The sequence below is a fragment of the Enoplosus armatus genome, chromosome 19, assembly GCF_043641665.1.
Source record: "Enoplosus armatus isolate fEnoArm2 chromosome 19, fEnoArm2.hap1, whole genome shotgun sequence".
Taxonomy (NCBI): Eukaryota; Metazoa; Chordata; class Actinopteri; order Centrarchiformes; family Enoplosidae; genus Enoplosus; species Enoplosus armatus.
Genome location: NC_092198.1, coordinates 7,716,315 through 7,733,138, shown reverse-complemented (window position 1 = coordinate 7,733,138; position 16,824 = coordinate 7,716,315). Strand labels below are relative to the sequence as shown.

At 42.8% G+C, this 16,824-nt stretch overlaps 1 protein-coding gene across 2 annotated transcripts in view; it reads left to right on the top strand.

Moving 5' to 3' along the window:
• Positions 1-16,824, top strand: part of LOC139302189 (kelch-like protein 29) — a 125,135-nt gene that overhangs the window by 53,956 nt on the left and 54,355 nt on the right. For both annotated transcript variants that reach the window (XM_070925804.1, XM_070925805.1), the window contains 4 exons: positions 2,155-2,293; positions 9,946-10,142; positions 12,182-12,294; positions 13,951-14,097. In XM_070925804.1, coding sequence (XP_070781905.1) covers positions 2,155-2,293; positions 9,946-10,142; positions 12,182-12,294; positions 13,951-14,097 — 596 coding nt within the window. The remainder of the gene's footprint in view (positions 1-2,154; positions 2,294-9,945; positions 10,143-12,181; positions 12,295-13,950; positions 14,098-16,824) is intronic.

Here is a 16,824-nt window from a genome sequence, read left to right as displayed (position 1 = left end):
GGCAAATGGATGGTATGTGGTGTGGCTGATTGGAGGTGAGAGCCATATCGGTCGCTGGAGATTCACTAATGCAAACTCGAAACTACTGTGTATTCACTATTCACAGCTCATGCCCACACAGTAATCAGATAGCTGGCCAACTGACAAGCAGCAATGGAGTGGAATGTGGAGAGTGGAGAGAGATGGATGAAAGACAAGGCAAATGGCATCCTTTGTGTTTGCATGTGCATGTGTATGGCTCACTTTAACCGTGCAGCTGTGCATCTAGTCAAAGTACAACAGACGTATTGTCAAAAATTGGATCTATTGTTATTTTTCCCCCCATTTGGTATTCAGCATGTTTAATAACCAGGTCATTTTCTTTCTGGCCATTTATTCCTTGATGCGATAACTCTGAAGGATGCGCTGCTCCGAGAAAAGGCTTTTACTAAAGCACGCTTTTGAATTGCACCTTATTTGTCATATGTCTTTATACTGTATAATTTCATCTACTGAATTAATTCAGAGCTGAGCTCCCAGTGTCAGTCAGGAGAATGGAAAGAGCTAAATGAGTGGATATTTCAGCCAAATAGAGGGGCGAGTGTCATTCCAGGTTAATTAAATCCCTGCTTTGAGTCTGCGGTGAACACAGACCTCTTTCAGGTTGATAAAGACATACTCTTTTATTTCAGCTTTTATGTCGTCGATACAATCACAAATCTGATCACTTTCTCACATTTAATGGCTAGACGGTTGTGTAAAGCACACATTCATCCACACTCATGCACATCTTGCTTGTTACGCATGACAACAGATGACTCTGCATTGCCACTGTTCAGATTTCCATGTTTAAGCAAGAAGGTAGACGAGTTTCACGAGAAGTAATCCCTTCTGCTGATCAAGGGAGGACTTGCCAACTTTCTTATCTAAACCATCATGTATCTCATACTATCGCTACTGCCTGTCTTTCCCCAGCATGGAATATGTGCCTTTTTATACAACGCAGACTGCGCTTTGTGCCAAATAGATGTTTACTACGCCTCACAGCCTGCAGTTTCTGTGAAACGCTCTGTTAATGCTGAGAAGACAGTACAGAAGCTGGCTCCCTCTATAAACGTAATGCTCCACATTATCGTGTCTGTAGCTAAGCATTTGAGTCTCCTAGTGTTCTCTTTTAGTAGCATTCTTGATAGGAGATTAACAAAGCTGCAGTGTTCCTAAGGCCGTAGAGTAAAATGCTAGTGTCCCGCTGGTTTTCACTCTCAGCGTCCCCTCATGGTGCCTCATTAAGACGCAGAGAAACAAGCGCCTCCGACCCAACGCTACAGTAAGGCCAGGCCCAACATGGTGCTACTACACCACATTATACAACTCACCGTGTACTGTGGCCTTCAACAGCATATTGGTTTGCTCCGAGCATGTTTTCTCAGATTGTGTATCGTCCCTTTTTTTTAAATTTTTTTCCCTCTCCAGAGTGGAAGACAAGGGTGGGTGAGCAGTTTTTTTTTGAGAGAGAGAGAGAGAGAGAGAGAGAGAGAGAGAGAAGCAGGTTTTGGGATTTGGGGATAAGCAGTTGTTTTCTCATTGAGCGACGTTTGAAGGTCAACTCTCTGCCGAGTAGGGGCACTTGTGAGAAGCCAAAGAATTTTATTTCAATATGAATAATGCATTGACAGTGTCTCTGTTTTCAGCCCACATCTCTTTTTAGATGATTTTTAATCTCATTCAGTTTCCTGTCATTGAAGTTCTAGTGCTGCAGTGTACATTTACAGAGGTCAAGTGCAGTTAAACAAGTGTCTTTTCTCATAATAATCCTAGTTTTTGATCTCATTCCTAGTCCTGTGTTATCCACCAGCATGCTTTGGGTATTGCATATTACCTAGTACAGTACAGATTATGAGAGTTTATTATTCCTTTCCTTTATGCACTCTTTTCTGCTACATGTTTATACACACATCTCATTTTGCTTTTGCTGACATGTTTGACCAAATCTGAAATGTCCCTTCTTCTCTATCATATAATGAACATTGTTTCTTAAGAGTGGCCAGCAATATTGTGTTTTACAATCTGCACTTTTCCACATTATGTTCTGTTTCTTGTTGCCATGCTATTGTTGCTCATGCAAATTCTAAAACCCAAATGTGGCGTTGTCTGTTTCTTTTTCTTGTTCTACAGAGATGTTGAAGGAGTTGAACCAACAGCGCAGAGCGAAAGAGTTTACAGACCTGAAAATTATTGTTGAAGGCAAAGAGTTTGAAGTCCACCAAAATGTTCTAGCTTCCTGCAGCTTGTATTTCAAGGACCTGGTGAAAAGGTTTGCCTTCGCTTCCCCTCCCACCAGCTGTTGATCCAATCTGTTCTTTTCATAGGGCGCATTTGTGTCGCTTTTTTTTTTCTTCCCTTCCCCTCTCTCTCTTGCAGGTGTGTGAAGACTTTGGTTCCTAGCACAGGGCCAGCAGCCATTCCTTCCTCTTCCCGCTCAAATGAATGTATCTGAAACTGGAGAAAAAAAAGGTCAACCCTCGTCATTACCTTTCCTCCCCATGTAGGGCAATTTAACCACATTTCCATTTTAATGAGCAGTGAAAATGTTCCATGACTGGGGATGTTTTAAAACTCACCAAAGGGCCAAAACAAAAGAATCATACATTCTACACTTTGGGTGGTAATTCGCCGAAGCCACGCTGTCTTCTGTGGGCAGAGGGATTTTTGTCTCCCAAGCTACCACATTTTTCTGTTGCTAATTCTTGAGTTTTTGCTGCAAAACAGCCTTTTCATATGCTAATAAATCTTGGTTAGTATAATAAAAAAACATTTCAGAGTCATAAACAAAGGACAAAACAAAAGCACATCTAAGACAGCTTACTGAACCACCACTTTCACAGGTTAACACCACCCTTCACTAATGTATTCATTTGATGTGGATCTAAGTATTCCCCTAGTATTCTGCCCTTCATACTCCATATTTTTTTGTCTTCACGGGCTGTTTTGTTTCCGTGGGTGCCTGTCTGCATACACAGAGTGTGTGTGTGTCAGCCACAGACCTTTTTAGTGTCACTAGATGTGTGTGCACATGTGCGTGAGTATGCCTGTGTAAAGTCTGATAGCGCAAGTATGTCTTTTTTTATCTGCCTTGTTTACCGGGGAGGGAATACCATAATTCCCTAATGTCCTCATCCTTACTTCAAATCCTTGCAGGTGTTTTCGGCTTGATTGAGAGTCCCCTGGACCCAAAGTTGTTTTGCCGCCTTGGTGTTGTTTGTGTGCATGTGTGTGTGAGTGTGTGTTTGTTCTCGCTTGCAAGGCTAGGGATGAAGTGCTGAGCAAAGACAAAGACAAACAGAAAGACACACACAGTCGCTAGCAGTAGCTGGAATGCCTTAGGGAAGTTTGCCACTTTGCCCCGCAGCCATGCTGCCTCCACACGCGGGCTCATCAGAGAGCGAAGAGCTGCTTATCAGCCGCCGCGGCCTCCGCGTTCACCACCGATACACTTGTTCCTCCTGAATGGAAAGAGAGTGAAGAAGACCAGAGAGAGAACAGAGGTAGAAAAGCCACAGAGCCCCGTCTGTACTTGGACCACTCATCTCCGTGACAGCTACACCCATACACACCCCATGAATAAAAAAGAGACGCCAAGTTTTCCTTTGACCTTGGCAGTGGCAGAGAAGCTTCCTGGGAGACTGAAGTGACTTTGGAGAGAACTGAAGCCCCCATGCTGGTCAACCTGTCTATCAGATTGTCTCGTCTGCACCTCTTATCCGGGACGAAGCCAGATCATTTATGCGTAAAGACGGGGCCCCTGAAAGACACCGAGGCTCCCAGCGGAGCGGGCTGAATTTCATCAAGCTCATCCTCACGCCTGCTGCTGCCTACATTGTCTGATTTTTCTTGTTTAATTTGACAGTTTAATAGAGCAAATTCTCATTAATTGGTTAATTAATTGTAAAACTACTTTGATTTATTGTCATAACACTGTCATTTTTCACGAGATTATGTCTAAAATAGAAATCTTCTCGTTCGACTTCACACTGGAGAATTTCTAATGAATTTGTTATCCTAATTGTTAATTTTGTAAGACGTCTTTAGTTTGATGTAATGAAGTCATGATCATCAGCATTATGCTAACACAACACCGTCAACAGTGACTGCTGCCACTGCTGTTTCATAAGGCATGTGGCACCTTGACTTTATGGAAATGAGAGCAGTGAGGAGTTGACAAGAGAAGGACAGAAAGGGAGCAAAAACAAATGAATAAAAGTGAGATCAGGCAGAGAATATGAAGGGAGAGAAGGACACCATTTTGGTCATAGCTGTGAGGTGTTTGCAGCCAGACAGAGTGTCGCAGACTCGGTCAAAGAGGAGCAGAGAAAGCCAAAGGCCTGTCTGTCATTGAGTTACAGCCGCCCATGTGCAGCTCAGGTCACTCTTTCAGTGCAGCTGGAATGATGCTGAGGCTACACGTGGCTCTCTACTGTCCATATCTTTATGAGGTCAAATAAGAGAGAGAGAGAGAGAGAGAGACTTCATCTCCTTATATGCTCTGTATCCCGCCCTCCCTCGCCCATCTCATTCAGGAGGCATTCACTGCTCTTCAGACCCCCTGTCAGCTCGCTATAAACCACCGCGGCATGTGAGTGTGTGTGTACAGTGTGAGCTTGAAATTGGGAAAATGTGTGTGCAAATGTACTTGACATGAAGCGTGTGCATGTGTTTTACTGCATGCATGCTTTAGTGTGTGTGTGTGTGCGCACGTAGGATGTAAGGACATAATTCTTGTGTGTTATCCAGGCAGGCTGCCATTAGTCAAAGAGAGAAAGTAGAGATGTAATACTGGAGGGTTAGGGAGTGCACATCACACTTATTTTATCCTGGCCTAGCTACACACACACACACACACACACACACACACACAAACACACACACCAACCCAATGACTCACTTAAGAAATTGAAGGCTTAATTGGCAAAGAGCCGCAGCATGGAGCGGGAAAGTAATTATGAAAATCTGTTTGAAAAAAAATTCTCTTTGGAAGATGCTCCTCAGTCTCCACATCAGGCATGAGTTTTCAAAGAAATCTTAAAATATTGCTTTAAACTTTCTATCCTACAAATTTAAAATCTTTTAAGATTTCGTTTTCAACAAAATCCTTAAATATACGTCTCCCTCCTCGACTGCCCACCCTCACCTCAAGTATTCAGGCCTCCCACTACAGTGTGTGTTCATTCAACCTGCCATCTTCCCCCATGATACCTGAAGGATGTAATGCCACTCCAAAATGTACGCACACGTCTGCCCCACGCCCCCACCCGAAAACCTATTACCCTACCCTTTAAAGGGCCGATGCACAGAGCAGGGAGACAGATCATCTCCGGTAATTCCATTTTACCCCTCAGGATTTTCCAATAAGTGTGCTCTGCAGGTATTTAATTTATGGCCACTGCATCTCCACACCACAGTAATGTAAAAAGGCCCAGAATCTTTGAGCAGTCCTGACACATGCTTTCATGCCATTTGTTTCTCTCCCTTCTTCTCTCTCTGTGTCGACCCATGAGCTTTCTATGCTTGTGAGTCAGAGAGTGTTATGACTATGAGATGGGTAGAGAGCTGTGTTAAAGCCCATTACAGTGTCGGCTCTGTGTGAACACAGCAGCTGAGCCCTGAGTGCTCCATTCAGCCTGAGGGGAAGACAGGACACTGTAATACTCCCCTCAAATTTCAATTAGCAACATTGTTCTGACTAGCTGTATTTAAAGGGCCAGTTCACCCAAATTACTCTCTCTAATAATAGTTTTGTCCAAGTTTTGAGGTGTGTGTGATTTCTGCCATTAACCCTTTACAACAAGGGTGAATGAACTTTGTGTTTGTGTTTCTGCTCACAGCAACAGTAGCAGTCCTTTCCAGTAACAAGGGGCCTCATGCACAATTTTCATATTGTTATTCTACATCTCTCTTACTTTTTTCTGTGACGTTTCAAGTCCAATTCACTAAACTCTCTTAAAGGGCCCTATTTTTTATTTTACAAATTTGTCTAAATGAGTAATAGTTACCAAAACCTTTGGAATTGGTCCAGTATTAACAACTTAATCCTTGTGGGCAATTGCGCTCAGACTGTTATGCTAAGTGTCTGACAACATTATGGAAAAAAAGATCCCTACAGAGATAGACCTTTTTGTTTAACCAGAAACACTGTTGTCTTCTTGCAGCAACTCAACTCCCGCTAGATTTCAGAGAGAGACTTCTCCTTGAGCGAGACTTCTGTTCCTGGTTAAACAAAAAGGATCTTATTCTTCAACAAAAAGGTCTATTTATGTATACTTGCCACAAATTGCTGATTTCAGCCTGATGAAGGCCACCTGTTCATGAGGTTCATAGGTGCACGTTTGTGAGAATCTGATCATTAGCATAATCAACGCCCCTAAATTGCCATACAAGGCTGCCTGTTGCACTTCATTAGTGGCATGTTTCATTCACAAAGATGTTAACCTGCTGTCAGAAATCAGCAGATAAAAAGATAACACATTTAGCACCGTAAGTAGTCGTATTAGGGGACCCGAAATTAATAAAATATTAATACAGATGCCAACAGCATGTCATCAAAAACCTCTCAGTAAATTGGCAAGCCAAGCGGATGATGATATATGAACAGAATCATAATTTTGCACTTTTTTTAATTTTACTTAATTAAAAACAAATTCAATCCGATTAAGGCATTTTAATTGATTATAAGTCAAACCCTTGAGAAGAAAGGGATATCTGCTTCTGTGTGACTCGTATGACAGGTCTGATTTCATTCTTACCTGAAAGAAAATTCTAAATACGAGAAAAATTGGTGAATGCAATAAATCATGCGTGAGGCCTAATGTCCAGATAATTCACAGAATACCCCTCAACCGTTTTCATAGGGACTATTTATTTCTTTGGTATAAGAAAGTTGTTTTATTGAAAACTGATCACTGTGACGTATGTGGATTACCCAAAGTAACCAGGACATTATATCTGGAAATAGATGTTGCTGTTGATTTTTTTAATGTAATGCTGTGAGCACCACAAATGAAATTCCATTAACCTAAATTGTATTTGGGTGAAGGCAGAAATCTCAGAGATGGATCTCTCTGGACAAATGAAAATGTCCTGCACAGCTAGATACCACTAAAGGTGGGTAAGAAAATGCTGTTTTTATTTCCCTGAACTGGCCCTCCGATTGTGTGAAGTCACAAAAGTGTTCAAGCAACACTGATTGTAAATTAAATTTTAGTCTCTAACCCATTGGCACTTGCAGATGGTTCTTTTCCCGGTTTCCTCCATAAACTTCTGTTTTGAAGTTAAGTTTTTGTATCAAGAGTTATGTCAATCCAATGTCCACGTTCAGCTTTTCCTCTCATGCTGATGGCCCTGTGTTCACAAGTGGACCGCAGTTTGGGCTTTTAAACTCTCCACCTGTCACCCTGTCCTTTTTGTCCTTTAGAGCGTTTGACTTGTTCCTGCCAGATAGCCTTGAAGTCTCCCTTAGTATAGTACCTGATGTTATGGATGGAATACCGTGGGCTCAATGCAACAAAGCAAACACAAGCAAAGCACGAATCCCAACACTGATAAAGCTACCGCATTATGTTTGTTTATTTTTATAATTTATTCCTGATCTATGTTGTGACAGAACATGTAAATGCAGGCCATTTTTAGCCCAGACAGTGTAGGCTTTGCATGTGAATAAGCCTCTATCATAATGTATCTTGGTAGTGTATGTTCTTCACAGAATAGATGGTCTTGTAAGAACAAGCTAAATGTATACCCTGTAAAATGGGTTTTTTTTAGGTTGAAGGATGTATTAGGAAGTGTGTGTGTGTGTGTGTGTGTGTGTGTGTGTGTTGCAGCTCCCCTCCTTCCTCTCTGCCTCTGCTCACCACCATTTTGACAGTCTCTGCTGATTTTAAGACTTCCTCTTGAATAAGTGGTGCATTTTTCACAAACAAATTTCTTTGCCTGAGTGTGCCCATCTTTTTTTCCCAACCCTCGCCCTATCTCTCCTCCTCTGTCTTTCCTGTCCTCCCCTGCCTCCCTCTTTCACTATTTAAATTCAAGTCTGCAATCAGACGCAGCATAAATATCCACCTCCTTTAGAAGCTCTGGATAAGTCATTTCCATAACATAAGTGCTCAGACAAAACAAACTGCCACTCGAGATGGTTCCTATTGCACTAATTGAGCAGGTTGATGAGCATGCCGTTCTTTTATTTTAAGCTCTTCTCCCCCTCCTCTTTTCTTCCCCACCTCCCTCCATCACTTTAACCCTGAACGACACTCCCCTTCCCTTCTTTCTGTCTTACTACCTGCCCCCACTGCAGGGCTTTGTGCGGAAAAAGGGCAATAACACTATGTGGCTTTTTGCTTTGCAGGAGGAAAAAGAGTAACTACCTTGGTTTTTCCAGCCAATGTCCATCCAGAGACAAATGCCATTGTCTTTTTATTTTATTTTTGGATGTCCTTCTCCCCTCTCACCACCTGAGTGCGCTTTAAATGACGACTAATGTCTCAGTTCATACACTACAGGCTACTGATGATTATTGCAGCGGGGACAAAGGCTCTGTTTAGGTGTGATGGTGGATTTTTTTCGGGGGTGGGCGGGGATATCTCTTATTTAAAAGACCAAGGCACAGTCATGGAACAACCCAATCCCTCCCTCAGAAGGATGGCTGCTGGCTCCCTGTGGAAGAACCGTCTCGCCCTGCCTCCCTTCCTTTTGCTTCCTCCTCATCAATCCCACCCCCACCCCCTTACTCTCAACCTCTCTTCTCTCATCTTCACTCTAACCATTTCGTCTACCTGTCTCATCTTGTTTGTTTTGCTGTCTGTGTCTCACTAAATGCTGACTGTTTGTCATGATTTCTAATCCAACAAACTGGTTCCAACAGAAAAGGAAAAGACACACACACACACACACACACAGAGAAACAGACAGAGCATTATCATCATGCTACCATGAGTGACAGAAGCAAACAGCCTCCATCCATCTTAATGTGGGCTACTTTTCATATTGTCGATGTAGCCGCAGGAAGAGAGACATAGTAGTGGGGGCATGCCTTCTGCAGGGCTTTGATTCCATTTATTTTGCCCTTGAGTGGATTATTGTTTCACATGGGACATTAAACACGGATGGCGAGGTGTTATTTAACTCTCTCATGCCTCCCCCGGGGAGGATCCTGCATGTGAACTAATCTCTGCCATTTGATCCCGGTGAAGTCACAATGTGGCCCAGTTCTGAAAAGCAGCCCTCCACTCCCCGAACATCTCGGGCTCTGCATTACGAAGGGATATCATATTCTATTTAATTTGCTCATCCAAGCACTCCCTGGCACCTCTTACACCATCCCAGTAGGAGTGGATACTCTACTGCTTTGACATCCGACACGCACACGGCAGCGGTGTAGGCTCACGAACAGCAAGAGCTCTCCAGCACAACATTCTTTAACCAGCATACTTTACATCCTGTCATATGTCAGTGTATGAACTGTGCTGTCACTTTCTCTCTCTCTGTTTTCTGTCTGATAGCTCATATGTACCCTGCCATGTATGCATGTCTACCTCTAAAACTATGCATACATGAAAACACACATGTGATAAGCATGCCTGTTGAAACAAAGCAATAACTTTTGTTTGCCTAATCTTTGTTCAGAGAGGACATTTTGTTTCAGATGCAGCAATATAGTTGCAAATCTGCTAGCCCCATAAAAAAGTAGAAACCATCCAAAGTTCTGTTTCTGTCCCTTTTTCACTTTACGTTGTTATCTTATTGTGTAATGATTCTCTTACTTTCTCCCCACTCTCGTACTGGCCCAGGTGTTTTATTGGTGTCGTGTGTAGCATACACGTATTTGTGTCCCTATCTTCTTTTTGTTTTTGTTTCTTTTTCGCTTTTCCTCTCAGAGTATCCCTAACTCGCCTCTTTCTGCCGTGATTGGTTGATCAGGTCGTCGGGGGAGACGAGGAGCGGGGAGGTGCTGGAGCTGAACATGAGCAACATCAGCGCTGACGTGCTGGAGCTGCTGCTCGAGTTCGTCTACACGGGCTCGCTGGTCATCGACTCGGCCAACGCCAAGACGCTGCTGGAGGCCGCCAACAAGTTCCAGTTCAACACCTTCTGTAAAGTCTGTGTCTCCTTCCTAGGTAGGAACAGCTCTGAAAACAGCAAGTGTGCATGCTTATTACCTCAGGTATTCCCATGCGACCTTTGCAGCTACACTCAGTATCTACAGCCTGGTGTATTTTCACGTCGTCATGCTGTGTGCAGAACCTAAATTCCCTCCCTGTCTCTGGCACATCAAGCTTCTTTTTGTCATGTCTCCAAAGCTAGCAGCCGTGTGAGAATTCTGCCTGCTAGCACTCTCAGTTGGGCACCGTGCCTCTGATCTCGTCCCAGTGGGCCGGACCAAGCACGAGGCCCGATTTATAAAAAGGTCAGGGAACAATTGTCAGTTAAATGTCAAATCCTCTGGTCTGAACCATGATGGAATCGAAAAATAGCAAAACAGATTGATACTAAGACAAGGTATGGGAAGTGGAGCAAAGGAGAGGAGGGGCTTTCTGGAGCCCAAGGGGGTCACATGAAAAGCAAATGGCATGTTTCAGATTTTAGCGGGTAACCAACCAAAAAGCTGCAAATGTCAGGTTTTGCATTCCATTTAACAAATTGTTTTGGGTATCGGTAACACAGGGGAAGTACATGTTAGCAAAAAGGTCAGCAGCAGGAAAAGAGTGAAAGGAAAGTAAAAGAGAACCAGCGGCCCACATTATTGATTTGTTTTTCTCGGTTTGGGCGGAAGAACGGGAGAAAACAGGGAAGCCATTTGTAGACTTCATTGCCAGTGAGACATCAAGCCATTCCTCCTCAACAAGATTCATGACATTTCAGATCATTTGAAGGGGAGAAATACAGGCGTGTGTCCTTGAGCAAAGAGAAATTGATACTGTGTCAGATGTTATTGAAGTTTGTAACAAATACATTGAGGAGAAATGGCAAACATCTCCTCGACCTACTTACACCACTTTGATTTTTATTCACAGAACTTCAGATGCAAGCAAATAAAAACTCATTGCCTGCTACTCTGTGAGAAATCATTTATTTCAAGTGAATTAGCAACAAGCTCCAAGTTTCAACTGTTCTGAAGTTTAATTCAAATATTTCACATTGTCACAACTAAAACAGAGTTTGCAGCACACTTTTATGCAACAAATTAAACTGGAAAACCTGGCTGAGGAATCTGATGAAAGCATTATGCAACATAATGTTCTGAGTGTGCAAGCATACACAGTGGAATAACTCTTCATCTGCCCAAATGGCACAACAGAGGCACATTTTAAGACGGCCTTTTGTTTAGCCTCTAACCCCCACTTTGATGCAGCGTGAAGCCCGCTTTTATTCAGTATTTGGTTTGGCTTTTGTTTAGTTGTGATTTAACAGATGTTAGTTGACCTTTATTGACTGATATTTGTTTAGGAAAGACTCTCGGTCTCCAGTGATAAAAGGCCTGGCGTTGCTTCCTTTTGATGGCTATTGTTTAATCAGGCCTCTTTCAGTGGCCACTGACCCAGTTGATCCATGCGTTTGCCTGCCTGTGTGTGTGTGTGTGTGAACTACACTGCCAACACATTTCCCTCTCTTGTGATAAATGGCAATGTGTGTTAAAAAACTAGAATTACAGACACACCACCTTAAATGCTGCACCCTTACAAGAGATCACAGTCGGTAGCATAAGCCTTCTCCCTGCCGGCCCAGCTATCAGGGTAGTTTCATATATTCTCAGCTTTGTGTGTGTGTATGTGTAGTAGACCCCGAGATCTGACAGGACTTCTTTAAAGTGGCCCAGCTAATCCCAAATCCCGCTCCCTGCCATCCACCACCTCCTGCCCGGGCTGTGAGCGATCGATTCCCTTCGTTGTTTGTCCCCGAGCTGTTTTGAGTTATTATACTTGTTCTCCCTTAGTCTCAGGCAGATACACAGCCCGATAGGCAATGGGTCTGTGCTACCTGCAGCTGCTTTTTCTGTCCCTGCAGCGTCTTTTTATGGATGTCTGAATACGTTTTTTTTCCTCTGTCTTAATCAATTTTCCTGTGTCTTTGTTTCTCTCTCGTTTTGGTCTCTCTGTCCTCTCTCTCTCTGTCCTGTCTGTTTCCGCATCTCTCCGACCTTCTTTATTGACTCCAGAGAAACAGTTGACTGCAGCTAACTGTCTGGGAGTGCTGGCTATGGCCGAAGCCATGAGTTGCACGGAGCTCCACAACATGGCCAAAGCTTTTGCACTGCAGAACTTCCCAGAGGTGGGTGGAGATGTGTCATCTTTCCGATCACGCCATTCATTGATTCCTTGTGGAACAAAGTTACATGCTAGTTCAGAGGGAATAAAAACACACAAACTATTAGCAAACAGCAATAAAATGTAATTGAAATCACGACCACACTTGGACTTTCTACTGTCTGCTGTAGTTAGTAGATTAAGATTAAGCTTTTGTACAGTACTATGTGATTGTCACCAAGCAGCTGTATTATTTTTGAAACACACACAAAAAAACCAAGAGAAATTCAAAGAGATCTTAGCTTACTCGTAGCCAAATGAGAGGGTGAGTCACACAAAATCGCACAGGATAGAAAGTTGCTTTGCTGCACTCTAGGGTTTTGAAACGTTGCTTTTCTGACCCCACCTTTGTTACTGATACCCCAGCAGTTTCTTTCATTAGCCATCAAAGACGGTAATAAATAGACAATCTTCCTGGTTAACCTTAAACTGTGAGAAGTCAAGAACCATTCATGAAGTGTTAAAGGAATAGTTCTACATTTTGGGAAACACGATATTTGCATTTCCTGCAGTGAGTTACTGTAGATGAGAAGATCAATACCACACTCATGTCTGTCCAGTAAGTATGAAGCTACAACCAGGAGACAGTTAGCTTAGCTTAGCATAAAGACTGGAAGCAAGGCCTCTGCCGCAAGTTCGAAAGTATGCCTACCAGCACCTCCAAAGGTCACTAATTAACAAGCGATATCTAATTATTACTGTGAGATTTCCAGCTCAAGTGGCAGTGTCAGAAATCTCTCCCTGTTTACTACATAGTGCACTTCATCTGCTGCCGCCATTTTATTCGAGTGTCTGAATTCTGAATGTGAAATGTTCTTTTTTTACATTGCTGTGAACGCATTAAGAAAATGAGACACATGTCAATTGGTGATCTTAAGAGGTTCTGGTTGGTGGATTATATTTCACTCTGGACAGAGCCAGGCTTTAATACTAAGCTAAGCTAATTGACTCCTGGTTCTAGCGTCATACTTGACTTCATATTTAACTAACTGTTATGGATCTTCAGCGTATTTCCCAAAATATTGATCCTATAGACTTTCAGATAAAAGCTGCGAACAGCTGGTTTGGCCGAAACAAAGTTTTCATTGGCAGTAAGCAACTTGTCATTTGCACTTGGACTATTGTTCAAGAGAAGAGAATCTCATCAGGACAGAAATATGGAAACATGGATAATCACATTAGATGTACAGACAGGGACCATAACATAGGCCTGTTGATCTTTTCACTTTCAGTGCTGACAAGGGACAAAAGGACCTTTATTTAGAATGACAATACTACCACCAAAATGACTCTATATGCCTATATAATAGAGTAAGATGGATCTATAAGTTTTGCAATGTTGTATTGCCAGTCCAGTAATCTAAAAAATCAATATAAATTAATAAATCAATATCAATATAAAAATGTTATGATCTACTGTACGTGCTGAAACCAAAGTAAATATATTATGCTTGGGCTAAAAAGATTTTAAATTAAAGCACTTAATACAATTACAAAATAATCACTGCATATTTAGTTTGCAATGTCCCTAGAAATAATGCTGCTAAATGAAATGTTGGTCATGCTTGCATATACCATGTATGTGTCCTGTAAGGAGTTTGAGTATTTCCTAACTCTTCAGGTGGCCGGACAGGAAGAGATTTTGAGTGTGTCCAAGGAGGATCTGGTGGCCTATCTGTCCAATGACAGTCTCAACACCAAGGCGGAGGAGCTGGTCTACGAGACAGTCATCAAATGGATCAAACAAGACCCCAGCTCCAGAGTGCAGGTAATAAAAAAAAAGAGAGAGCTGATGAGTGTGTTTGAGAAGTGTGTGTCTGCTCTGCTTTGAAGCTACAGTGTACTTTACCAAAATGAGCACACATGTATGTGTATCATGAGACAAAAAAGCGATATAAAACCCTCGTTACCACTGACAGTACCTATACTGTATGTCTGCAGAGCCGCATTAGCGAGGTTGTTCTATCGACTATCCCTGTCTGCTCCGAGAGGTACACAGCATAAACAGCCAGACAAGTGACTCCTCGTTCTCTCTTGGTAGTCTTCATCAACTTTGTGCTTCAGATGCAGGCTAACACAGCAGTTGTTCATAATCCCAGGAGGGCTTTGCCCTCGCAATGTTCTCTATTCTTAGTTACACTTCATTTGTTTGTGAGACACTGTACCGCATGAAAGAACCAACAAAAACACCGTCAGCCGCAGTCCTTTTTCTCTATGCCTAACAGGTGTTTGATTTATTCCTCAAAAGTGTTAATCATAATCCAAGGTTACATCTCCAAGAGAGTTATTGACAGCGAGGTACAGCAGGTCAAATTTTAACAAACGTGGAATCAATAAGCCTCAAGGTCAGAGCGTCGGCCCACATTCTTGAAAAGGTAAATGGACTGCACTGCAGACAGATATCCATCCAGCAGGTAAGAACCTCAGGTCATGAGATTTTTATGGATTCAGTCACAAAACCATGAATTTAAAGCTGATGATTTTAAAGTATTTTATAGCTGTTTAAAAATGGAGGTGAGATTATTATCGGATAAATTACACCAGTCCATCAGTGGAAGAGTCATTCACTCAGAGTAATGTCTTCTCATCAACCAGCACGAGGGGGAACTGCCTTACATCAGCTGAATCGGATTCTCTGCAGACCTCCGTAATCAATGTTACTTTATTGGCCCCCACTTTTATGAGGCACATACGTCAATATTTGAATTTTTCACCTTTTGGATTAAACATTTAGCATTTATCTTTTGATATGTGGCGCTCTGAGATTACGGTAAAATCCATCAGGCCTACTGGAATGCTTTGTAATGGAGGATTTTAGAGTATTGAGTGCAATCACAAAGCATCGGGACAAACCGCTGAAAGCAGATGGTGATGCTCGTTAGTTGTTTGCATAGGTGCTAAGATTGAAATGAAAAATAGTGTGGAAGAAGTTTTTATGCCATGGATATGAAACAACCCCACTGATAAATCCACTAAAAATGACTGAGAGGGCATTTGACTCAGTGGTCTTCCACAACAAGGCGGATGCACAGTTTTTAGGAGGACATACGGTCCCTGTCATCTGCATCGAAAACCTTCAGCCAGCTCAGTCTGGGCGGACTCCTGCAATCTCACACTCTAATGGAGAGGTGCAGAGGTGAGTTACTCAGATGAAGTAGAAAAAAAAAAAAGAAATGGAACATTTTCCCGGTTGTCTGAACAACCCGCCGCTCTGGTTCCAGAGACGAGACACCCGGGTCACCCCGTCTCCGAAGAGAGAGAGAGAGAGAGTGAGAAAAGAAGGAGGGGCGGGAGGAGAGCTGGAGCGAGAGAAAGAAAGAAGCAGAGCAAGACAGAAAACGAGAAATGATTGAGAAAAGAGAAAAAGATGGTGAGAAATGAAGAAAGGGGAATGGAAAAGGAGCCCCTGTGTTCAAATCTGATATCCAACGGTTTGTGCCTGTGCGCACAGCCATGACATCCAGGCGGCGGAGATGTGATTGAGCTCTCGGTCAAGCTCCAATCTCCTTCCCATGTGTGACCGAAAAAAACAACTAGTGAGCCCTGGTGCCTGCGGAGAGGACAGGAGAGGAGCAGAGAGAGCAGAGGCTGCCTCCATCATGCCACCGCAGAAGGTTACGTGACCCTGAGGGCTGAGTTTACACGCATGGTCCAGCACCAGCTCATCATTCCCACCCTCCCTCGCCTCCGTCCCTTCTGCCCGTTTGGAGGCAGAGAGCGGCGGAAATCACTCCCCCAGAACCTGTGACACTTTTTAATGACATGTCAGTGCAGAATGTCACAGCGCTGCTGAAAAAACTCAAGGAAAGGGGGGTGGAGGAAAAGCTTTAAGCCTTGAGCTAAGTTTGTGTGCGTTTGCATTCATCTGAGTGCGCACATGTGTCTTTGTACGCCAGTGTGTCTGTGCATGTGCTGTGGGTTGTAAGCTGCAGGCTATAGAGTGGAAAAGTGGCATATTGAAGGCGCTGGGTAAATAATATGCAATTTTCTCTCTCCGCTATGCTGTCACTAACATCCGATGCCACCAGGAAACGGGGCCTGGACATCGCTTAGAGAAAGAGGGAGAGCATTTGAGCGTTAATAATGGTTTGCCATGAGACACAAAGCCACTGAATGAAAGGAGGTAGCTGTTTCAGTTTTCTTTGATTGAGTATCATTGAAGGTGTGTCACCCTGCAAGCCTCTATATATATATGTGTGTTTGTGTATTTTAGAGAAAAGGAGAGTTACAGATTTCAAAAGAAAATGAAACACCCTTACAACAGAGGAGCATTTGGAAGATTTTATTGCTCAAACAAGTACTTAGACAAAAAAAAGAGTCTACAACAATTCTCATGATGAATAATCTTTCAAGGAATAGTTACTCTTATTTGCTATCTTGCAGAGAGTGAGATGAAACGGTGGATACCACTGTCATATCTGTCTCTGAGGTGAATGTTTTTTTTTTTTACCTTTAGCCTGGCTGTGTCCTTCTGTTTCCAGTCTTTATGCAAGGT